Raw genomic sequence first — 25,251 nt, 5'->3', positions numbered from 1 at the left:
CGATTGTTGTTGCTGTTGCTAATGTTGTTGTTGCTAATGTTGTTGGCTTACTGCCAGCAGGCAGCAAAGCCTTGGCCCATAAATTATTCATTGATTAGCAACAAATGCCATTAAACATGCACCCAAAGTGCTTTGCCTGCAGCCAGCGTGACTATCAACAGGAGACTAGTGCGTGTGCGTGTGGTGTGTGTGTGTGTGTGTGTGTGTTCGTTTGTTTGTGTCACGCACTTTAAACTGTCATTTGTAAGGCGGCTGCCTTTTGAAATTGCCCAATTGTTGGCTATTGCCAGCGCCCGCTAAACATCCAGCCTAAAAGCGTGCTATAAATTTTCAACTGCAGCTGGCAGGCCATCAAAGAGCGCTAAACGGCTTACACTTTGCGCATATTTTGGGCCTAAAACCCACAGCCAATGCCCAAATGCCCCACTGCTTCAGTCCACCCCCCGCCCGGTACACCCACGTGCGACAATAACAGTTAATGCTGCTGCCGCTGCTCCTGCTGCCACATCCGAGGCCAGTCGAAATTCTCTACTCACTTTGTGAAACATTTTAATATGCCCTATTCGGGCAGAGGGTCAAGTCTCTGACTTTAAGCTGCCTGTAACGCTGGCCATAAATCAATGCGGCTTGTCTTGTTTGACTGATTGAAAGAGTTTCCATTGAAAATGTTTTCAGTTCAACAATTCATAATTAATACCTAATTATTATTATTATTATTTTTTTTTTTTCAATAATCGGGTATAAAAAAGAATATTAGTATTTACGAGCTACGCTGCTGTCAGTCTCTCCACCTTCTCTCTTTCACTCTCTGGCTCTCTCTCTCTCTTCCCTCTCGCCTCTCATTATGTAATCAATTTTAGTTATTCATCTCATCCTTAAGAGCATTTAAGCTTCGTTTAGCTATCATCGATGCTTTTCCCTTTTGTTGTTGTTCTTGTGCACGATTTTATGTTGCGCTGAATTTTAATTTAAATGTTTTTGGCAGCCTTCTGGCTGCTTTCAAAACAAAAATAAAACCGCACATCCAAAAAAAAAAAAAAAAAAAAAAAGAAGCAAAACGTTGCACGTCAACGGCTTTTAAGCGCTGATTTTGAGCGGAATTTCGTGGACGGGGACGAACACGAGTTGAGAGGCTTGATAAAAATCTGAAAATGGCCAACAAAGCGAACATTTTTCAATGGCATTTTTTTGTGTGCGCTCCGTTATGTGAGCCATAGGTGACCCTGGGCTGTGGTTCTTGCACGCACACACACACACACACACACATAAACTCACACACAGACAGACTTTGCTCATATATTTTTAAGGGGCTTACTAACACTTGCACATGCGTAGGTCAGATAGAGCACACACACACACATGATTTATACAGCTGGCGCTCTGTGTGCGGCTTTTAATTTGCTTAATTTTGCGCTTAGCCACAGCAGCAGCAACAGTAACAGCAGCTCAGGCAGGGCCAGAGGAGGAGGCAGAGGCAAGGAAGGAAACGGAGGCAGGGCTTGCGGTGGCAGCAGCTGTGTTGGTGGCCACTTTGCCACAACTGGCAGCCCCTTTTCAATTTCAATGTGAAAGGCTTTCATCAAGGTCCTCGCCAGCCGCACATTCTCTTGCTCAACTCCCTCTCCCTCTCCTTCTCCTCCTCTCACCACTCAACTCTACTATGGCTACTTTGGGAACAGCTGATGACTATTTTTAAATGAAATTTTCGGGGCAAACATCTGTGTAACCTTTCGTAATAAATCGCACCTATTTAAGGTGCTTGAACCTCGGTCAGCCTCTGCGAATCTATGTCACACCCATTCACGCAGACAGCCCCAATAGCCTCTTAGCTGCACATAAGGCAGCCTGCAACAGTCAGGTGACAGCACACAAAAGTAGCACAAATCTGACAGCCAACAGCTGTGCCCTGGCTGCGCACACAGACTGAGGAGGAGCCGGAGCCAAGGTTAACAATGGACCAGGCCATACTTAAAGCATATAGTTTATTATACGCTCGCAACTAAAGCAGCTTACCATATATATATGCTTACTTATATGTGTTTGTATATGTATATGTGAAGCTAAAATGTTCTTTTCAATTTGAATTTCATGCTCTGCAGCTGTGGAGCACATCGACTTTCTTTAATATCTTTCTTATGGAAAGCAAATAATCTTCTTTTAGTTTAGTGTTAGCAAAAGTGAATCGAAAAGATATCATTCTGTTGAACTGTTGTGCTTTATTTTAAAGCTCTTCAGCTAAAAACACTTTGTTATGCAGCCTAGTTCATATATTTATTTTTTTGCATGCTTGGCTCAATTTAAGTAACTTTTTGGGTCTAAAATAATATTTAAAAACAGAAGCTGCTGTAATACTATAAGCAACTTGTGCAACATCACTTGAGTTGCGTGTTTGGCTCAAATATGAAACTCAATAGCATATGGAGTTCAAGTGCTGCATATCCTTTGGGTCTGCCATAATCATTGATCCGCGTATGACCGCTGCCCAAGTTAAGCCATAGAGACTGCCGTTGCTATGGCCATATCGTATTTTGATGTAATCGCACGCATACCCGAAACACTCACACACTCCCACACTCACCCCCACACTCACCCACTCACGCATATTCTCACACATTCGGTGGCAATGCCCTCCGGCAATCTGTGGCAGCTTCTAGCTCTAGCCCCAAAATTGATTTCATTAATATTTCAAAAGGTTCGCCCGGCACATACATGCATGCATATGCATGAGGGGTCAGCCGGGGGTTGTTCGCGCGGTTAGAGGTTCGTTCGCGGTGAGTACGTATCAATTAACCTGTCTAACACTTTGTTGTGGTCGTGCCACGCATAAAACTTTGTGCCGTGCCGCAAGTTGATTAAAAATTAAAAATACAGAACAGAAAAAAAAAAACAGACTGCGATTTCGCATACGCAGTGCGGCATTGGCAGCTCGTGACTTTCTGTCAGCCTAGAATTTTAATTGACAATTTTGCGTTTTGATTATGGCTGTTATACGGCCAATAAGGAATTCGTTTTTATATGTACATGCATAAATATTTTTATATAAGAAATTGCCCGAATTGGTTTAGTTATTGATTTAATCACGTTCTGCGGCTGTCCAAAAACCAATTTAAATGCTTACCAAAAGAGCACGAATTCAAGGAGGAAAAGGAAGGGGCAAAAGGGAAAGGGGAACGGGGAACGGAAGCGTTCGTCTGAGTAGAAGGCGAGGGCTTTTCTTGCTGACCTTGCAAAAGGCACTCAGACAGATATCCAAAGGCAGTTGAAATTTGCCAACGCGGCAAATGTAGACCCGAAAACTTGTGCATGGAAAGAAGACAAGTTCAACGCACCAAAAGGACACGACCAGACAAGCAAAAGCTAAGCAAATGCCAGCATATAAGTAAATCGGTATGTGCGGGTGTATACTTGGGTGTGTGTGTGTGTCTGTTGTGTGTGTGCTGTCCTGTGTTTGACTTTCAGCTTGCGGCCAAATTGTTATCAGCTCGTATTTTAATAATGGCCAGCTTAAAGTGTAGGACAAGAAAAATGTTTGCCAACAAAGAAGAAGCTGACAACAAAAGACGACCAGGCCAACTGCGAGAGAAATCATTAAAAATTCTACAGATAATGTCGGAGTGGACGTACACACATACATGTGTACATACGTACATACATAAAAGGCTAGCTGAATGCCAGACTATGCACATGTCGAGGTATTTAGTACAGGTCAAATGCACATGTCTGCAGATGCACTGTCTGAGAGTCGGACGGAGCCAGAGCAGACAGCCAGCATCTGGCCAAGATGAATGCCGCGAGTCATCAGGAGCAAGGAAGCTGCAAAAAAATATCGTGCCATAAACTGAAGATGCGACGGAAATGCGAGAGTATAAGGCGACCTTATATTCCTAACCAACAATTTGCAGAGGTAAGGCACTTGCCGTTACCTGATGATGATGATGACGATGCTGATGATGATGATGATGATGATGATGACGACTTATGCCACTCGAGTGTAATTTACAAGCACTACAAAAACTGCAAGCAGCCAAGGATGTAGCTGCAATGGCAATGAACAGCTGCCCAGGCAAAGCTGAAGTGGCTGAAGCGCTCGAAACTGTTGCCATCATGCTAATGAAGTGTACCAAGGCCAATTTATATCTATATAATATGGCAGTGCACTGAATATATACACATACACTGACAGCCATTCAAAATGCTCAAGTGCCATTTGTTGCAAGCTGAGTAGTGCATCGTGATGCAACAGCTGCAGTGGGTAATGTCACAGCATAAGTGATTTTATTTTTATGTTTTAAAGAACAAAACTCGTATAAATAAACTGGCACCTGCCTGGTGTAAAGTGTACAACAGCTGAGCTAAAGTAAAGTTTAAGGTGCTTAAAGCAAATTATATATTCAAAATGCAATAAAAAAAAAAAATAAAAAAAAAAAAAAAAATCAGAAACTACTTCCATAGAATTAGATTTATATACAATATAGTAGAACGATAAATAATTTATAAATATACTTAATCAAATATATAAATAATTTTGTTTTTGCTGTTCAGTTTAAAGACTTGAAGGACATGTTATAATACATAATACATCAAAGCAAAAAAAACCTAAAAATATCTATAGGCAGACAATTCTATGCACTAACTGTAAATTCAAACAGTTCCGAATTTTCGCTTGACCATCAATTAAAGCTGTCACTTAGCTGGAAATACAATTGAGACTTGAAAAAAGCTGCTCAATGCTTCGACTGGGATAAGTGCCTCAACAAAAAATAATAATAATAATAATAATAATAATAGTCCTCAAGCAAAAAAGCCCAGCTGAGGAGGAACCTTAAAAAAATTAAATTGAGGCAGAGCAGAGAGAATGAGAATTTTTCCACGAAAACACAGATACACACATGCACACACACACACACACACACACACACACACACACACACACACAAACAACAAACAAAAATGTAGTACACAGAAATAAGTGTGTTGGAAAATGTATTTCATCAATTTAGAAGTAAATTGTTTGGAGAATACAGCACAACAGCAGGAAGAGCAACAGCGACAGCAACAACAAGCAACAGCAATCGCAAGACTATAAACAGCTTAACTAATACAAGCATACAACTTAACACACCCACACACACACACATATATATATTTATATACAAACACACAGACATATTAAAACGGAAAGTTGTTTGGCATAGCGAATAAAAGCGTCTGGGAGTGGAATTTGCTGTTGAGGCTGTCGAAGAAATCGATTATGCTTAAATCTGTTGTTAAAGCAGCCGACAATAGGTAAACACATGAATGATATTCGAGCCAGAGACAGTGCCAGAGTTGGGACAGTGCCTCACGAAAGCAGACAACGACAAATGGAGGACTGAAGCATAAAGCTGAGGTGCATATTACGCATACGCCGCGTGGCCAAGCAGGCAGACCGAGTTCAGGGCCAAGCCCAGCTCACACAGCTTTTGCGAGATAAGCCGGCTATTGTTGCTGCTCAGCTCTGGATGCTGCTGGTACTGCTGCTGCTACTGCTGCTGCTGCCGTGGCGCCAAGTACATGTGTAAATTACGAGTTTCGCATAAAAGTTGCAACAACAGAAGCATTGAACAAGGACAGCGCTCAGAGCTGGCAGTCAAGCAGTTGCCCCAGCAGAAACAGATCCACACCCAGATACACGCTCCGAAAGTGGCTAAAAGTGTACGTAAAAATGCATGATATATGGTAAATGTTTTGTGGCATTTTTGGCTTAGTTTGCAGCTCTTGACTGGCGCTCGCAACTGCCAGAGTATCTGTCCTGCTGCTGCTTCTCCTGCTGTTGCTGCTACTCCTGCTACTGCTGCTATAGCCTCGGGCTCTATCTTCCGGCAAGCATAATGCATACAAATTGTGGTATTTTGTGTCTCTGGGTCCGCTTTTAAGCATTGAACATGACATTTAACGATTGTCATTGATAAGGGCATGTTGCTGCAGTGCCAGACTATGTAACTGCAAATGCTGCAAGCTGAGTCAGCTGGGATTCCAGCTAGCCAGAGTCAGGTATGGAAAGGATAATGTTCAAGTATATACAGCAGGTATATTTAAGAAGCTTAAGCCGTATATTTTAAAGTCTTTGCAGCACTTCAATATGCTGCTGCCCAAGGCCACGCAGGCAGTTGGCCAACTTTCGGCGCAACAATTGGCATTCATTTTGAGCTCATAAATCAGACTGATAATTGAGCAGCCTGCGGTATAAATATGCGCATAAATAGACTCTTCAGTCAGTCAGCCACCGCCAAAATATATATGTATATATAAAATATTGTTACCTGTGGCGGCGGCTCAGCTGCTACTGGGTAATAGAAATTGTAAACTAAAATTGAATTATCTTTTGACCAAGGCACAATTTAAAAATTATTCGCTTGGAAAATTCAATCAGCAAACGGGCAGCCCACCACAACAAAAGCAAAGCTCACCTTGCGCCCACACTTAGAGCTTCGCAGTGCCTAAGTATCTGTGTGGGTGTGTGTGTAGGTGTGTGTGTGTGTGTGTGTAGGTGTGTATGTGTGGAAAGTAAATAAATAAATAAAGCAGCAGCAATTGCGGCAGAAAGCAATTTTCGTAGGCATGCACACACACACACACATACACAGGCATAAACGCACACCTAAAAAGCACCTTTAAGAGGCAGCTGAAAATACTTAAGATGCCGACAAGTCCAAGTACGAAAAAAATGTACACAACTTTTTCGTTTATTTTCTTCTCCTTTTTTCGTATTTTTTTCGTATTGCTGTGCGTTTGGGCTTTGCACAAAGGCTTCAAGGAATTTGTGCTCGGCCCATCCTGGTTATGTTGACTTAAGCTTTAAGCTGCTCAACTGAAGCGCGTAACGGCAATTTGTGCCCGCTGTTTGCCAGCGCTGCACGACCACCGCACGCATTAGCGCCGCTAAGCAGCCAGCGCCAAATCTGAGAATCCATTGTGGGAGCCAAGCGTGCCGGAGCAGCCCGGGCAGCACGACTGAATAGCTAAATACCTATTTATGGAGCAACTAGATGCGCTGTCTGGCAAAGCAAAAAAAGCAAGCTGAGCCTAACGTTGTTCATATTTTTCTCAAGATCAATGAAAAATCTATTAATATATAACGATGTATATAAATAAATATAAGTATGTGTATATGTGTATGTTGTTGCTCTTCCATAATTCTTTGGAATGTTTTATTTTCGTATAGAAATTACAATTTCTTGCAAATGTCAATTATATTTGGAGACAAACACTTTCTTAGCAATAATTTATTTTGATTAAGTGCTCAAACACCCTATGAACCAAGCAGTGCCCAACCTGGCGCTGCATGTGAACTCTTTGTTAGCCAATTTCGACTTTATTTCTTGGCACCTTCAAGAGAACCCCTTCAAGTTGTAAATAATATATAAATAAAAGAGTTGTATTCGTTTGCTTGGCTTTAATTTCGAGTTGTTATATGCCACATGGCGTATGCGTTATTCAAGATGTAACATGCCTCAGCTAGGACAATGACATGTGGCCCTGATTCCCCATTTTGACTTTGTCTCTGAGCTCTGCTCCTCTCTGCAAGGCGCTCATATCTCTTTGCGTATGAAAATCTCATAGAGTTGGTCTTAAGCTCACTTAATCCTGCTTATTTCTACCGCAACACCAAATGCGCGAGGGTGAAAGGGTCCAGAGGTGAGTTGAAGTGTGCACGCATTGCTAAGCTGTCGCTCGAACCCAAAAAAAAGGTATGCAATGTCACACACACACACACACACATACTCAGATTCATTACCCAAGCAAAGTCGAGTAACGGTTTTGTCTGTAAGTAGCTCGTGATTGAATTGAGCAAAGAGCCAGCAGCCAATCCAGCTGGCAACATCTCATTTAGCTGGCATACACAACTGACAATTCTTTTGACATACACACAAATATATAGGTGTATATACGGGTGTGTGTGAGTGTGCGATAGCTGAAATGAAAAATGAAATCAAAGCATTTAAAGCACCACATTCGCCACTGACATTGAAAGCTGGCTATGACAACGCGTACCCCTTTGGCAGTGCTCTTTGGCGCTGGCATTGGATTAGCGCTTGATCCTTGTTATTTATGTGTTATGGCTGTGCATGCGTGTGTGTGTGTGTGTGTGTAGGTGTAGGTGTACACATATAGTAAATGAAACTGCTGCAGAGCCCGACCCTAGCCAAACAGCAGCACACGTGGAAATGTGCGCACAATGAAACCTTTTCAATTATTTTTGTTGGCGTTCCTTAGATTTTCGCTTTTGTGCGCTTTTTTTGCACCCAACTTCCATTGTGTTCGTTTCCTCTTTATAAAGCACCATGTGTGCACATGGCAACTCGAGGGCAATCCACTCAGTCGAGCTGTGTGCAACAAAAGTTGGCAGTAAACGCGAAAATTTCAACACAGGCAATCATAATTCTTGAAATACTTGCGAAAATCCCTTGAAACTAACTTCTTTTTCTGTTTTAAATAAATAAATAAAATAATAAAAATATATTTTTTAGTATATCATCAATTTAACATATAATAATATAAATTTTCATGCCTTTAATATATTATAAAATACAACTATAAATATACATCGACTGTAAATCGAGCTATATAACTTGGGAATTATTTTGATATAGTTGATACAATGGCTATTATTTCATGATCTGATTTGATGTTGCTTAGTCATTTCTAATGTATATTACAATCTGTCTGGAGACAATTCACACTTAGTTCGTTTCTCCCTAAATATTATAGACAACTTGGCTGATTCGGAGATATAGAAGATAAAAAAAATAAATAAATAATCTGATAAAAAATGTATTATATCGACATATAGTATATATAGATATTTATGTATACCATTTTCCCCAACTCTTCTCTCAGCAAAAACAATTTCAAGTCGCGGCTTGCAGTGTATAAACCTCCCATTTTATTTTTCAAAATATTTGAAATCCATGTCAAAGCAGCTTTCACTTAAAAGCTGATTGCAATCACACTCCATGAGTTGTTTGGCCGTAAAAATGGAAAGAAATGAAAGTAAAAGCAATTTATTTCTGTTGCCCTTATTCCCAGTCGTATTTTGCAATTCATACAATTTGCTGTCTGCTCGCTGACAATTACATGAAAAAAGCGGCTGTTGTCGCCTAAAAGCAATTCGCTGTAACTATTTGAAGGCGCATTTAGCATTTAACAATATGTACGTGTAAATAGGTGGCACATTAATGTCTTGGGTAAACAATTTTAATTTCTATATGCAGCTCGGGGACACCGAGTTCTGCATTTATAATTGCCACAGACAGAGGGGGTGGGGGGTGCCAGTGGGGGCTGCAGTCGAGTGTGACATGCAAACCACACTCAGCTATCTGCCGTTCGATAAGAGACGACAAACGATGGCGCATGCCAGTGTCAGTTGCCTCCAACAGCGACTGCAACTGCAACGGCTGGCAAATTATGGTAAAACATACAGCGACGCTGGCTAATAGCCGTGCCCCGAGACCTCGCCCGGCTGCTGCTGGCATTGGTAGGCGACGGTGCATACCAAACGAGGGCTTGGCATGCCACACACACACACACACACACACACACACAGACTTACATACACAGATACAGATAGTCAAACACACTGAGCTATAGCTTGTCAGGTTAAGGCAGACAGACAAGCAGACATGCAGACAGACAGACGGACGGGTAGACATTGGTTGATTGGGCGTAGGTCTGGGGGCGTGTCGTCTGGATTGCATGCCGCATACCGTCTACCGGCTCTGGGTCTGCCACACAATGCAAGTGACAGTTTATGGCATGCAGGTATGCAATGCATTTTATTTGCTTTCGATTAGACGCCAGCCCTTGCCAGCTGGCAGCTACCTCCTGCTAGCTGCTAGCTGCCACCTGCCACCTGCCACCTGCCACACAGAGCTTGTTTGTTAGCCTTGTTTATTGCGACTAATTTCGTGTTAAGAAATTTGCAAATACCAAAAGCTTTGACAGCGTCTATCCAGCACGTTGTTGTCTGATTAATGCCACACAGCCGGATATATATATCGGATATGCGCCTGAATGCTTTCTAATGTCTAGCCCGGGTTCGTTTTGGGTTGCTGCTGTCCTCTGCTCTGCTTTGTGGGCTTTGGGCCCCTGTGTGTCTGTCTGGCTGGCTGGCTGTGCTGTCAGCAGCAGCTGTTGTCAATTTAAATATGCAACCCTCACACGATGAACTTGAATTTTAAATGCAGCCGCACCGCAAATAGCATGATGTATGTGGTCATTAAATGTCAGTTAAACAAAAACAATTCCCGCTCGCCCCGAGCACACAAACTACATATTAATATACCCACGGGCCGCCTCGGTGCGAGCGAGCGGCACCCCATAAATGTCAGTTTGACGACTGCCCCACGGCCCTTAACTGTCAGAGTTGAGCAGCGAATTTGAAAGCTCATTTCAATTGAAATCCCCAATATTATCATTTTTTTCCTATACTTATAGCTTGCTGTCTGAATATTCTTCAGTCAAAGTTTTTCGCTTGGAGTGCAGAGCATTGAACTCGCTGAATTATTAACTGAATTTTTTAATGAAAGAATGGATTGTAAGAAAACTACGTATGTACATATGTATGGGCTGTCCATACGAGACGAACCCAACTGGCAACCCTACAAGGTTGCCCATATTCAACGGATTCATATTACGATAATAATAGACGATAATAATAATTTTCTTTGAGTTAAGTATATTTGTGGACATTACTTTTTGAACATGATATCTCTCAAAGGGCCGACTTGAGCCTGTACTGCGTATTGTGCCAGTCTCAGTCAAAAGGTATAGGGTTGCCAGACGGGTCTATCGAATATGGACAGCCCTGTATATATGAGGAGTTCTACAATGGAAACATATCTATTGAAAGTGTCAACTTCTAACTTTCTTATGTATATGAAAGTTATTATTTTTTTCTTTTTCAACAATCTATGCAGTGCTCATCAGTGTTTAATTAATCTGTAAACACATTTCAGCTAGTTCTAAGATCATCATGTAAAAAAGTTATATAACATTAAAACTTGAGATTCATATTCATATATTAAATGCAAATTGCTGTTGTTTACTGATATAATATGATATATCACATGTATTTTACAAAGCTAAAAGATAGCATCACTGGTCTAATTTCTACTCTTGACTCAACTCTCCCTCATTACCCTCACTTCCCTCACTCTATATTCCTAGTCACATTAAAATTGCACTCTGTATTTAAACACTTATTTAGCCTCTGTTAAATCATACAAGATTTATTTTGATTTTCTTTACCAACACTAAACGCCATAAATAGTCACGCCCGGGAAAGTAATGGCAATCGTTGGGCTCAGCTGGATTTATGGTCCATGTCTGATGATGTGTGGCAAGTATCAGGCTGTTGAAGTACGTGCGGGTCCCGCGGAAACTACGAAATGCAAAATCAACAAACAAGTAGAAAAGCCGCACACTTGATGATATTGTCACGTTTCAGTTGGCCAAAACAGGAAAAACGGAAAAACGAAAAAAAAAAAAAACCAATGGAAAAGTGCCTAGCTCAGGCGGATGAATGGCGCGACGCGTGCAGGTGCCACACGCTGCGTATGCGCAATTTGCAGAGAGTTGCAAAAATGTTTTGGCGCATCGAGTCCAATGCCATGCGAACATAATTTTTTTCCCTGTTGCTGGTTATCAACAATCAGGCTAAAAGCTAGGCGCAGGTGTGCCAGCCACTGTGTGCTTATTTATGTGTGGGTGCATGTGGTGTCTCTCTCTCTCTCTCTCTCTCTCTCTCTCTCTCTCTCTCTGTGTGTGTGCGTGTATGGCATATGTAACAATGTTTGCGTGGCCAGATTCAGATTAAAAATTATGCTTTGTTTGCCAACTGTCAGCACAAAAAGCAGCAGCGACAGCGCAACAAAACAAAAAATTGCTTTTTGGCCCACAATGACAACAAACAAAACGTAAAGTTGCCAAAAAACTTTCTTTTTTTTTCTTCTTTTTTTTTTGGAAACGTCGTGGTAAGCTAGTCGTTGTGCGTGTGTTTGTGTGTGTGTCTTACCTTGCAATGGAAATATGTGTCAGCTGATGGCCGTCATAGTCGTTATGTCATATACAAGAATAATGGGAACTGACTCGACTATATGGAAAACGGGCCCAAACATAATCATCATCTTCTTCTTCTTTCTCTTCTTGTTCTTTTCCTTTTTTATTTAAGTTTTCTGTCTGTTCTCTTTCGTTTTGTGTTGGTCGTTCTGCAAGTTGAAGTTTATTTTGTAAACATGCCACTAAAAGTTTTCCACTTTCCTCTAAAATACTCAAACCAAATGCCAACACCAGCGACAACGTGTCGCGCTCTCTTTCTGTATATATATATATATATATATATATATATATATATCTTTCTCTGACTATCCCTCTCTCTCTCTCTCGCTCACTTTTTATATGTCTGTGTGTGTGTTTTTAGTTAATTTAAAAAGTTTTTTGGCTGCTTCTGCTGCTGCTGATTCTGTTTCTTGCTTTCTTGTATTTTCAATTCGTTTCTGGTTTTTTGTTTGATTTGCAGCAGTCAGAAAATTGGTAAACGATTCGTCGCAATTCTCAGCCTGTTCCACCGCCTGCCCCCCCTTCGTTGTACAGAACTCAGCTCCACAGTTGTGGTTCTATTTGGCCTGGGAAATGTGACATTTGTGCGCCTTTTATTTTGTCAAGGAATTGCTTTTACAGTTTTTGGTTCGTTTGCTCTGCTTTTGGCTGCTGCTGCTGCTGCTGCTGCTGCTGCTGCCGCTGCTGCTGCCGCTTCAACTCCAAATGTTTCTTTTATTTATGTGCTGTCACCGAAATTGAATTAGAAATTGCATGTTATGCCAGCTGCCCCAGGTAGTCTCTATTTATCCATAGCTCTCTCATTCCCTCTCTCTCTCTCTCTCTCTCTCTCTCTCTCCTCTCTCTCTCTCTCTCTCTCTCTCTCTCTCTCTCTCTCTCTCTCTTTTCTAGCTATCTCTATTCCCAGCTGCAGATATCTGCTCAACTCTCTTTTGTGTGTTTGGATTTGTTTTATTAAGCTCTGAAGCATTTGCTATTGATGTGGTCACTGCATGTAGCCACACACTCAGCGTTCTACATCTCATGACTGTCTGTAAATGAGGGAAACAACTTGAAATCGTTTTATTTCTGATTGTTCTGCAAACATTGGACGATGTTATTTATATCCCTGTCGCAATAACCACATTGTGCCACATCTATTTTCAAACTTTCTGTGGCTGCTCTCAAAGAAGTTTCTAAAATAGCTTATGTTAGTAGGATGCCTTGTTCTGGTGCCGTTAACAACAATCGATAGTAATATCGATTGTTCAGTCTTTAAGCCTTTAAGAGAAATATGCTTGAACTGCCTTTAGTTCCTGGGCAAACGCTTTGCATTTGTAAAATATTGCAATTTCAACTGCATTGTCGGCTGCACGTTTAGTGCTTTAATTAGATTTCATTTAGAGCGTGTCTCCTTGGCGCTGGCAGTCCTGCGAAGCAGCTGCTGTCCTGGCCAGCTGGCTGCTGCTTGCCGTCTGCCGTCTGCCCCCTGCCACCATTTATCTGCCCCCTGCCATGTCAGCAATGTGAACACTGATACCGACACCGACAAGGAAACGAGCACGAACGTGGCCTGTTGACAAGAGAGCGCTCTGTCTCTCTGTCTCTGTCTCTGTCTCTGTCGACATTTACGTCTTGCTCTCGCAGCGTCCCCGCAGTGAGGGTTCCGGTATCGCCAAACGTAAAAATTTGTGCGCTTTTTGCGTGAAAAATGATGGAAAATAATTTGCAAGCGCTGAGGACTTTCACCAAAGTCCAACTGAAGCCCGAACGTGCGTTTGACGAGGCCATTCGCTGCACCTTTTTTGCCCAGCGCAGCCCTCGACGTTGGTTACCTGGTTACAGCATTGCTTGTGTTTACTCTTTGCCATTGTGCCCCCTAAGCTCTCTGTTTCCCCCTCCTGCTGGAGGCTGCGCTTCGCCTCGCTTTGCTTCTGTGTGTTTAGGTGAAATTTATTTTACTAATTATTATGTAAGCGCTCGAGCGACGGGCATTGTGTAATGAAATTAAAGTGTTTCCCTTCGAAAAACTGTCAAATGCACAGCTGCTTAAAGCAGAGCCGGCGAACGCTCTGTGAAGGCTTTAAGCCCTGTTCCGAATACGGTTTATTTATGCATGCGGTCTCTATAAAATTATTTGCTTAACTCAATTTTACTTTACTTCATTTCATTTTATAAACTCCCCGGGCGCTCGACAATGTGAGCAGCGCAATAAATTTATACATGCAACGAAAATAAGAGATCAACAACAAAATGCGAGCGCACAAATTTTTATATAGCACTCTGGGGATAATCAGCAGCAACAACAACTACAACAACAACAACGGGCCATAGCAGAAGCTAATGTAAAGTCCAACAGCAGACACATAAAAATGTGAATTTATGCAACGCTGGCAAAGTAGCCACCGCAGGGATGGAGCCAGACGTGGGGCGTGGGGCGTGGGGCCCCAGTCTCAGTGGGCGCTCAATGAGCCAGGTGACGCAGGTGACGGTTTGCATTTGCGACTATGAAACAACAGCCATAACCTTACCTTTATAAATAAAAATAACAAATTAAATTAAATTAAACAATAACAACAAGAGCCATAAACAAGCCGGCCGCACATGCCGCCGCTTGGATACTGAAAAAGTTAATAATGAAGCTATATAAATTGAATAATTTTATATATATATATATGTATATATATATATTAATTTAATCACACACACACGCATATATGGAGAGAAATTTTAAGAGGAAAAATTATGACCCGCTTTTCAAACACTGGCCATAAAAACTGCGTTCTGTTTCACTACGCTGCAAAACGCAGTTAAATGCGGCGTTTAACAAAAGCCAACAATAATTTCGCGCATTTTAATTATAAATATATGCATATACATATAAGCGAATATATTTAAATACTTTCGAATTTTTTTCATATATAAATAATATGCATTTTTTCAAAGAGATTTTCTTTATTATTTTTTTTTTTTGCTGAGGGAATGGCTCATGAAATTTAAATGAATAAGAGATATTCAAATAATTGCAACGAAAATAATTATAAAGAGAATGAATGAGATGTGTGTGCACATATCTGTATATTATCAAACAATCATATTAAGACCAATTAGAAAATAAATATTTGTAATCTTTAACATAATTCTATTACTAACACAGTCTCAAATCGGTAATTTCTGTTACCCACTCCAGCTGTAGTTCCATAGAAACCCTTAACTCTCGTAAGCCTTTCAAAAAATTCAAAGTTCCGATGTCAGATTTGTGTTTTATTTCGTGATAATTTAAAAAGTTTACTTTTTATGGTCTTTTAAACGCATGACGCCCACTTATGCAATTCCGAATTCTGCTGCTTTAACAGCTTGGCAAGCTCCTGCGCCATCAGCCAGCAATAAAGCCTCAAACAAAGTTTGAAACGAGCAATTAAAATTTTATCTTGCTGCACGATGCTTAAGCTTAATATGCTAAATGCTTACAGCTTTTACTGTCAGCCGAAAATGTCGGCTAACATAGTCGCACATCAATTCCGAACTGGATTTAGACTCCAGCAGCAGACTCCCAAGAACTAAACATACATTATTATTGCAAAAATCAATAAATTATTGTGCTCACACCTAGTGTACACAAATATTTAAAAACAATCGAAAGTAGAACAGTTTGAATAAATAATTTTAATTAAAATGTGGTCTGCCTGAAATGAATGGGGCATAGCTGAGCTACAGATACCCTGCAACGTATGCTGGTATACATAATACATATATAGATATACAGATATATAGATATATAGATATATAGAAATATAGATATATAGATATATAGATATATAGATATATAGATATATAGATATATAGATATATAGATATATAGATATATAGATATATAGATATATAGATATATAGATATATAGATATATAGATATATAGATATATAGATATATAGATATATAGATATACACATATACAGATATATAGGTCCATAGATACATAGATATATGATATGTAGATTCAGTTAATATTTTCATTTACCTTGAAATCTTAACTATTATATTTAAGGTATCATAGCTAACGTCGTATGCTCACCTGGTCTATAGCCGTCGCTGTGCTCGTGCGCCTCGATTCCCCCGAGATGCAGGATGCCAATGATGAGGCACAAGATGAGCGGTGTGCATTTCATTTGGTTGGACTCCATTTTGTTTTGGTTGCTCCTCCGCTTTTGTTCTTCAGTCACTGTGCCAAGTGGCAGATGTAAATGTAACACGTAAATTCTCTATGTGTGTGTGTGTGGTATGTGGTGCTGTACAGGTGGAGAGCGGCTACATGGGCATAAAAAATGCAAATAAATTTGCTTCGCTTTATGCAAACATAATTTCAAATATGCACACACACACGCACGCTCACATATACACAAGAGCACACACACACGCTCGCAGATGAGCAGGCCAAATGATTTGCTGGCTTTACGCGTGTGTGTGTTTGTGACACTTTCCGAGCTCGTTGTTATTGTTGGCTGTGTGATATTTTTATTCATACATATACATATATATATATATATATATATATATATATATGTGGGTATGTATTTTTAGGTATATTTTTTTTTTTTTCTTGTGCTTCAATCCTTTTTATTGCTGCTTTAATTTTTTCACTTAATTAAAAACTTTTGCGCTGCACATAAATTCATTTAAATATTTACAAACAGTCGTCCTTTTCCAGCTGATGTTGTTGTTTGTTCTTTATACTGTGTTTGCCTTTTGTTGTTGTTGTTAATTTGATTGTTGTTGTTGTTGTTGCTGTTGCTGTTGCTACTTCTGCTGTGTTTTTGTCAAAACACATAACCGTTAAGATGAATTTTTAATAGAATTTGACGAGGCGACGAAGCAACTTTAGTGGCACGCCTCCTGCCACGCCTACATCCACCCACATACACACTCGCAGAGTCAGGCCGGGTGTGTATGTGTGTGTGCGTTTATAAATATTTAAAATTAAAACGCGCACGTGTTGCACATTTTGCGCTCTCTCTCTCTCGCACTCTCGCCTCGGTCCGTCTCTGTCTCTCCGTATCTGTGCGTCGATCTTTGAAGCTTGAATTTATATTTGAAGTCCGTACGTATAATATGCCGGCATGCGTATTATATGCGCCACAGTGCCCGCAAGTATTGTACAACAATCCGCAACTGCAATTAGAATAAAATTGTTTCATGTGGTTAGCATAGAAATGTCAGAAAAATTCATTCGGGAATTCCGCTATTAATAAATGCACAAACATTTGCCAGCTATTATGCAACGCCAGGAAACGTCGAGCGGGAGCACTGGATGCCAATCAATAATGATAGATTAGCCCCGTCCGGCCATCACACATAAGGCTCGTAAATTATATGCCGGCCTGGTCTAGCCCAAAACAAATGAATAGGTAAAAAAAAAAAAAAAAAAAAAAAAAAAAGAAGAAGAAAACTGGAAAGGAAACTTTTCGCACAGCGCATTAATTGGGAAGGACGCGTGGGCCCGGCTGGTTGGCTGGCTGTGTGGCTGTGTGGTCGCACGTGCCATGTAAACATGCCAGATGAAGTTATCCCAGTTATACGCAATCGAAATGTCAATAGGTTCAAATTGTGCTCAGGTACTCAGGCACATGCTCATGTGTAGTGCGTACCCCCGCTCTCTGCCACGCTCGCTTGCCCATATACAAGTGTGTATCTCTCTCTCTCTCTCTCTCTCTTTTGCTCTCTGCTTGCCGGCTGACAGGCTCGACTTGCCAACTACAGGTAATTGACAAAGGAGTCATGAAAACTTTGACTTGAAAGTTTCGCCACGTTTTTTGTTTAACACGCAGCTCGAACAAGCTGATAAACTTGCATGACATTCCGGTGACTGCCACGTCGCAGCCCCAAGTTCACATCCCCAACATTCAGCTGGCATCAAACATCACATGCACACACACACACACACACAGAGAGACACCTATTTCTCCCATTACCCAAGTTGGACTTCCTTGACTAAGTTTGCATTGGGTTATTAAGAGCTGTGCAAGTGTTTATTGAGAGAGATTGCGAGGAGCTGCGAACTTGCGGCTAAGTAGTTGCTAGTTGCTAACTAGTGTCAAACTGGCGCTACTTATTTGCAACTAGTAAGAGCCTCGAGGGCAAAAGTTCAGCCAAAGCCACAAAATATAATGATTAAAAAGATAAGCTCCAGCACTGGCGCGCTCAGCAGCTGCTTTTCAATTCTCAGCCAGGAGCTAATTAAGTACCGTTTATTTTCACTCTTAAAGCAGCATTGGGTTTATAAAAGAAAAAATAAGGGGACGAGTGTTTTTCAAACTTTTGTAATAAATATTAGTATAAATTACTATCATATTTATTTCACAAATGAAATCAGAAAAAAAAATTTTGTTAATAAATCATAATAATAATAATATTGTAATAAATTTAAAAATTATAAAAATAAATAAATTTATAATAAGATAATTTTATTTTAAATTTTATTTATTTATTTCATGTATTATATGAAGATGAATAAAGTAATTTCAATTTTATTTTTATTTATTTATTTCATGTATTATATAGCAATTCAATTTTATTTTTATTTATTTATTTCATGTATTATATGAATCAGAGCTGATTGTATTTTTCCCAGAATTATTTGTTTATTTATTATAATATTAAATCTAATTTAACATCAAATATTGGCTCATTGTCATTTATTCATATAAGCTGAAAGCAACTCGTTTGCCCACTGAGCCCCTCGCCTGTTAAAGAGTCAACAAAAATCACATTAGACTTTTTCCCATGCGGACGCAAACAGCGAAAAACGTGGCTAAGTTGGCTGTGGCAAAAAGCGTTCAATTATGCCAACAATATGCACACATTGAAGCCAAACTGACTGGCAAAGGCAGCAACAGCAAAAACAACACCACAGATAATAACAACTAAAGAGGCAAAACGATATTCATAAAACTATTGCGCCTAACAAAAAGCAGAGCAAAAAAAAAATAAATAAATAAATAAAATAAACAAAAAATAGAATAAACGACGAATTGAAATGAATGAGCAGCGATGCATTGGTATGTGTTATCTGCTTCTGCTTCTGTTTTTGTTACTGTTGCTGTTGCTGTTGCTGTATGTGTGTGCAACGTTTTTTTGCCTGTGTCTCTGTGAATCGCTGTAGGTGTGTGTGTGTGTGGCTGTGTGAATGCCTTGTGGCGCTTAGCGCATAAATTGAGCGCAGCAATTTCATTTAAATGTGCACAATAAACTTAGCTCATGACCCCTCGAGCATTTTGGCTCTGATATGCGGGCATCTCGTGCTATGCCCCTCGATGTGCGCCTCTGTCCTGGCATTCAGAATGCTTAAATCACATTAAATTTTGCTAGCAAAATGCATAATGCAAGACCTTTAGCTGGAGCGCCGACAGTTGACACAGCTGCTATGGCTTTTTGTGTGTGCCAGCAGCAGTGCCGGAAGTGCAATACACACACACACACACGCACACACGTACACTTTGTTGTTACGATTGAATTCAAATGAATTGCGGTTGAGTTTTATAGCAAAGCAAAGTTGGCAACATGGCAATGCAAAAAGCCACCAAGGAAACTTTTTTGAAAAATAACGAAATCAATACGCAGGAGCCAGACAGAGAGAAAGAGAGAGATGGAGAGAGAGAGAGCATGTGTGTGTGTGCAAGTGAGATAGAGCAACGGGAATACAACGGTAATTTAGTCGCTTGACATGCTTTTCAAACTGACAAATACTGCGATTTGTCATTGGTTTTTCGTGCTCGTGACGTTGACTTGTTGAGGTTTTCCTTTTCGCATTTCACTTTGCTACTTTTCTCCACATTCGCATGCAATATTTGCATTTTTTGGCAGCTCGCTCGGAGCATTCGCACTGATGCAACGTCTTCTGTTGTAGTTTTCATTGAAGTACGTACATATATTTAAATTATGCTGAGATATATGAAAGTGAACTAAAACAATTTATAAAGGGTGTGCATTTAATTTGATAAACTTAAAATGTAAAAACGTAAAACTATAGGCAAGGCTTAATGAAGATTGATGGACTGGCCAATAATTTCTTCGTTAGGCCTGTTCAAGGACTATGCGTAAGTCTATGTGAGCGTGTGTGTGTGTGTGTTTGCCCAGCGGACGGGCCACTTCAATTAAATTCAGCCCGTATGGCCTTATTCTCAGCATTCAGTGCCTTCTCCTTCTTCTTCTTCTTCTTCTCTGCCCTGCTCCGGTCTGTTCATGGCCGGCAGCATACAATTTTAAGCAATATTTTAAAAGCCTGTCTCGTGAATATTTCATGTTTTATATTTACAACGCCCTCGTGCCACGGCCTCAACTTAAGCATTTTGTCCGAAATGGAGCCAACGAAAATGATGATGAAGAAAAAAATCAGAAAACTCAGCTGCAAATGTTGCACCTGCAGCTGCTGCAGCTGAAACAATTTCCCTCCTCTCGCTTTTCTCGCTTTTCTCGGCTCTCCCGCTGCTGCTGCCTCAATTTCCGGCAAAAGGCCGACAAGGCTTATCCGTTGCCGCGAGCTGGTCGGCTTGCTCCGGCCACGCCCCCTGCCCATTTTGGCTGTACGCTCAAGTGAACTTCACTAAATAATATAAAATGTGCCCGGACGCAGCACAAAAAAAAAAAAGTTCTGAATATTCGCGAAAATACCGAAAAATCGTCGCGTTCGAAATTTTACAAAAACTTTCTTCTTTTTTTTTTCCAGTGTACTGCCTGCACTGAAGAAATGTATGTTAAATTGCATTTTTAATATTAAGCGCAGTGCCGGAGGGCGTGGCGTGGCAGCGACCTAAATATTTGTCATGTTGTTAAATTAAAATGGTAACAGTGAATGGGGTGGCATGAGCGTGGGCGTGGGCGGGGGCGCGGCTATTGAGCAGCGGAAAAAAGAAATACGAAAACGCAATGAAATCAACAACTTGACAGCAGCAAAGACTCGTTTAATAAAAATGGCGACAAACGAACGGAAATGGCTGCGGCAAAAAAGGCGACCGCAAACACACACGCACACACACACAGCAACACACAATGCATATATGAGCTGGGAAAAAAACGCAGAGCTAACCAGCCGACTAAGCAAAGTCCTGGCGCTGATATCCTAGGGTTTAAATATAGCCAGGCCAAAGCCGAAGCCAAAGCCAAACAGTCGACGAACGCACACCAACAAAGCGTGGCTAAGGGAAGCGCCGCGTGGGTTGTTTGCTGCAGGGGGCGGGCGGCGCTAGGGGCGGAAGGTGTGCGACAATAAGGGCGCATCTATTGCGGCGCATATAATGAAGCAGGCGCTCCACGGTCGCGACATGGCCGTTGCTCATTTCCAGGTCGACGTAATTTGTCCATAATTTGTCTGCGTCTTCCACACACACACACACACACACACACACACACACACCACTCAGACAGGCAGCGCAGACAACCAGCGAGTGGGTGAGACAGAGAGAGCAAGAGACACAGGGGGAGTAGTTGTTTGTATAAGGGACTGTCTGTGTCTCAGAGTTTATCTAAGGCGCACTTAGACGCTATTTATGTCTTTTTATTTTTGTAATATGCAACTGAGCGCAACTTGTGGGCTCTTTGGGGACTACGAGTATTCGATGGCTTTTCTGTGATTAAGCCGAGAGCGTACGTTGAAAATTATGAGTCTATGACAAAGCTGAACTAGAATACACACACACATATTAATATACATACATGTATATGCATGCAGCCGACGCGTCTGGTCGATAAGCGTCAGGCACAGGGAAACGGTTTAGCATTGTGGCTGACTAGAGCCATTAATCTAAGCAGCACACATGACCAAAAAGAAAACAATTGTATGCGGCATGCGGACAACGTGCTAACAACTTTTTCACACATGCCATCGTGCGAGTGTGTGTGTGTGTGTGTGTAACTAATTAAAATGAGCACGAGCTAATCATGGTGATTGTTTTCACTGATTGATTGATTGTTACAGCTACAGCAACAGCTACGGTACTGCGTTCCGTATTGTTTTGAGTGAATGGCAAACGCCAGGCCAGGCTAACTTCATTTGTAAATCGATTATAAGCTCAGAATATAAATTGAAAATATGTGCTGCAAGCTAAATGGGTCAAGCAATTATAAGTCTTTGTTCACAGAGCGAGCGAAATTCACATTAATTGACTTATTTCAAAACTGAAGCAATTAAGGGAAGTATTTGTGGAAATGTAATTGCTTGATGTATTTTGTTATTGAAATATTTTCGAAATACTATCCTTAAAATGACCTAAAAAATGTCTTACAAATGAAGATATTCATTCTATTTGTTTGTTTTGTTTTCGATTACTGCCATTCAATTTACGTAATTTAGCTTTGTGGCCTTAAGAGCGCTTTAAGTTTGTTAGCGAACGCATTAAGTTTTATTTAAATATATTCATGGGGCTGTTGTCTGTTGCCTGTTGACATCGTGCTGTGAAAACAATTGCAATAAAAACAATAACATCAGCAGGAGCAACAGCTGCAATGACAATAACTCTTGCCATTGCATGCACGCACACACACACACACACACACAGCCATTCGCATACCTATGCAAACAGCAGCTGTTGCTCTCGTCGTTGTCGGGGCCCACATAAGTATGCTACACTTTTTTCATTTTTCAATAACAAGCAAAACTTGCGCACTGAAACGTGAACGCCGCTTGTTTTGTTAAAATCTCTGTATGTGTGCGTGTGCGTGTGTGTGTGGGGGGGGGGGGGGGTGAGTGTCTGTGTGTTGCAGCAGCTGCAGTTACTGCCCGCTAGCTATGCACCCACCCGCTTATAATTGAAAATGTTTTGTTTTAATTAACTGACGCGTGTTTTTATGTGCTGCCATCTGCCCTTTAGTCAGTTAATACCCACTTCGTACACTTTCGCACACTCCAGCTGCGCTCTTCCTCTAGGCTTCCACTATATATCTGAGCAGACTAGCCGAACGTGTGGGTTTCTGTTCGCTTAAGCGTTTTGCTCTTCTAGCCAGACCGACGCGCCCATTGATTTTGATAGGTTTGTGTGTACCGGTTATTATTATGATGCGCTTTATTGTCACGCAGTGGCTGCCACAAAATGCTTCATGTGCTGGCCGCATCAAATTTATGTTTACAGCGCAAGTAGCAGCCGCCACGAAAAGCCAGCCAAAGAGCAGGAGCATGAGCACGAGAGAGAGCAAAAGCAAAGTCAAGGCGCAAACCAGAAACAATGCCGCATGTCGCAACGGAAACGGAAGCTGCGGTGCGCATCAGTGTGTGTAAGGCAGCTGTACGTGTGTGTGTGTGAGAGAGGGAGTGTGTGCAACGACACTCAAAATGCTTGGGTTATATGAAGACATAAACATAAAAGTGTTTTATAATAAAGCAAAGCGTGAAATAATTCACAGCACAGAGAGTCTCCGGGTCCGCACAGTGGCCCAGAGCAGCGAAGCTGACAATTTTTATAGTCTTCTACAATGCTTACAAACACACTCAGAGCCACATGCAACGCCAGGCTGACAATGATGTTAAATAAAATATTGTTTATATGCCAACATAATAAATGGCCATTGCCAGCGAAGGACTCATAAAGCGCACGTTAGGCATTGCCATCAAACAAACACCTAGGACATTATTAAAGCCATGCCGGCCAGCTCCTGCTCCGTTCTGCCCGCCCATAGAGTTTTCCTTCTGTGCCCTAGACCGTAACAATCATGACAGATGCGCCGAGTCCCCAACAGTTGTCTACATTTATGGCTGACAATATTTGGCCGAAATGTGAGCAAAGCGTTCACTACAAAAATATCCAAGTTTATCTACAAGACAGCCACCATTCTAAAGCCATTAATTTATAATATATATAGCACTTAATATGGCAAAATGAATGAGCTAGACAGGATCTGCTGCGATTGAGAAATACAAGTCGAGCTATTTTCAAAATCTGTTTATACTCATAAATTGTTGTTTTTTCCGAACTACTTCAAATACTTTTATCAATTCCCAATGAGCCGAGGTACGCCTGAACTCACTCGCTGCTGTTTCTGTAATCTTATTTAAATATAAATAAGTCAAGCGAGCTCAGTTTCATTATTAAACTAATGACTTTATTATTTACTAATTACCTGGGGAATAATTGTGCAGATGACCTAGATCCAGGGCTGTCATGTAATGTGTCAGACAGCTTTGGGCAAGGACATGACCGGAGCGAGCATGGGGCAAGCAGGCCACAATCCAGGACCGCAAAGGACATGTGATATGGCTTACTCCAAGCATTTGGGGCAATGGCGAACTTTTTGTGTTTGTCGTTTAGTTTGGAAAATTGCTAATTTATTATTTTGCGCATTTAAATATTTTAAGTGTCCCGCAGGATTTGCACACACACACACACACAAACACACACACATGAGAAACTTGCAAGGACACTAAAAAATTTGTCGCCAGCCTGAGCCACGCTGCGTCCTGTGTGCTGTGTGCTTTGGCCCCATGTCCTGCGTCCTGCGTCCTGTGTGCAATGTGCTAAGGCAGCAGAAGCAGCCACGTTACAAGTTAATATAATTTTAATGAAAATTAACATGAAGCCTGGCACTTTTTACCCCACACGCTTTAATTTCCCAAAAGGCAAGCCGACACATATGTCTACGTGTGCCCGAGTATATGTGTGTATGTGTGTGTGTGTGCGCAGTAGAGGTGGAGCATGTGTTAGTGCTGCTTTATTACACATACGCCTCGTGTTAAGCGCATAGTTGAGCAGCCGCCTGTCGTTTAAGCTGCTTTCATTTTCATTTCTCACGGCGCTCTCTCTCCCTCGCTCTCATTCTATCTCTTTCTCTTGGTTAGATACAACTTTTTACTTTCAGCTTCTGGTTTTTGGCTAATTTGTCGCTGCGGCTGCTGCACGTTTAGTCGGTTGAGTCAAGTGCGTTCTCGTGTTGGGATTTACGCAACTAATTTCGCATAGTCAAAATAGCTGCAAACGCCCGTGCTTGGCTTTGATTTATAATAGCCACAGAGGCTGTCTCAGCCCTGGCCACGCCCATGCACACACGGCATCCTGCCAGCCTTGCTGATGGGCGTTGACAGGCAGCCTCAGTAGCCATGGCGCATTCTCAAAGCCTTTGAAACTAGGCACGCGCTTTTAGGCTCACATTCTGCAGCATCCACCCCCATCACCCCCGAACCCTTTATGCTGCC

The 25,251-nt window shown here is 41.2% G+C and overlaps 1 protein-coding gene across 1 annotated transcript in view; it reads right to left on the bottom strand.

Annotated features, from left to right (window-relative positions):
• LOC6574181 (hemicentin-1) overlaps positions 1–16,602 on the bottom strand; it is a 64,492-nt gene extending 47,890 nt beyond the window's left edge. Inside the window, exon 1 of the mRNA XM_002000203.4 lies at positions 16,153–16,602. Within this exon, the coding sequence (XP_002000239.2) occupies positions 16,153–16,261 (109 nt within the window). The 5' untranslated portion in view covers positions 16,262–16,602. The remainder of the gene's footprint in view (positions 1–16,152) is intronic.
• Positions 16,603–25,251: the final 8,649 nt, after the last annotated feature.

Source organism: Drosophila mojavensis, unplaced genomic scaffold, assembly GCF_018153725.1.
Source record: "Drosophila mojavensis isolate 15081-1352.22 unplaced genomic scaffold, ASM1815372v1 contig_277, whole genome shotgun sequence".
Classification (NCBI taxonomy): domain Eukaryota; kingdom Metazoa; phylum Arthropoda; class Insecta; order Diptera; family Drosophilidae; genus Drosophila; species Drosophila mojavensis.
The sequence above is the reverse complement of the archived record's forward strand: the minus strand, read 5'-3'. Positions and strand labels throughout refer to the sequence as shown.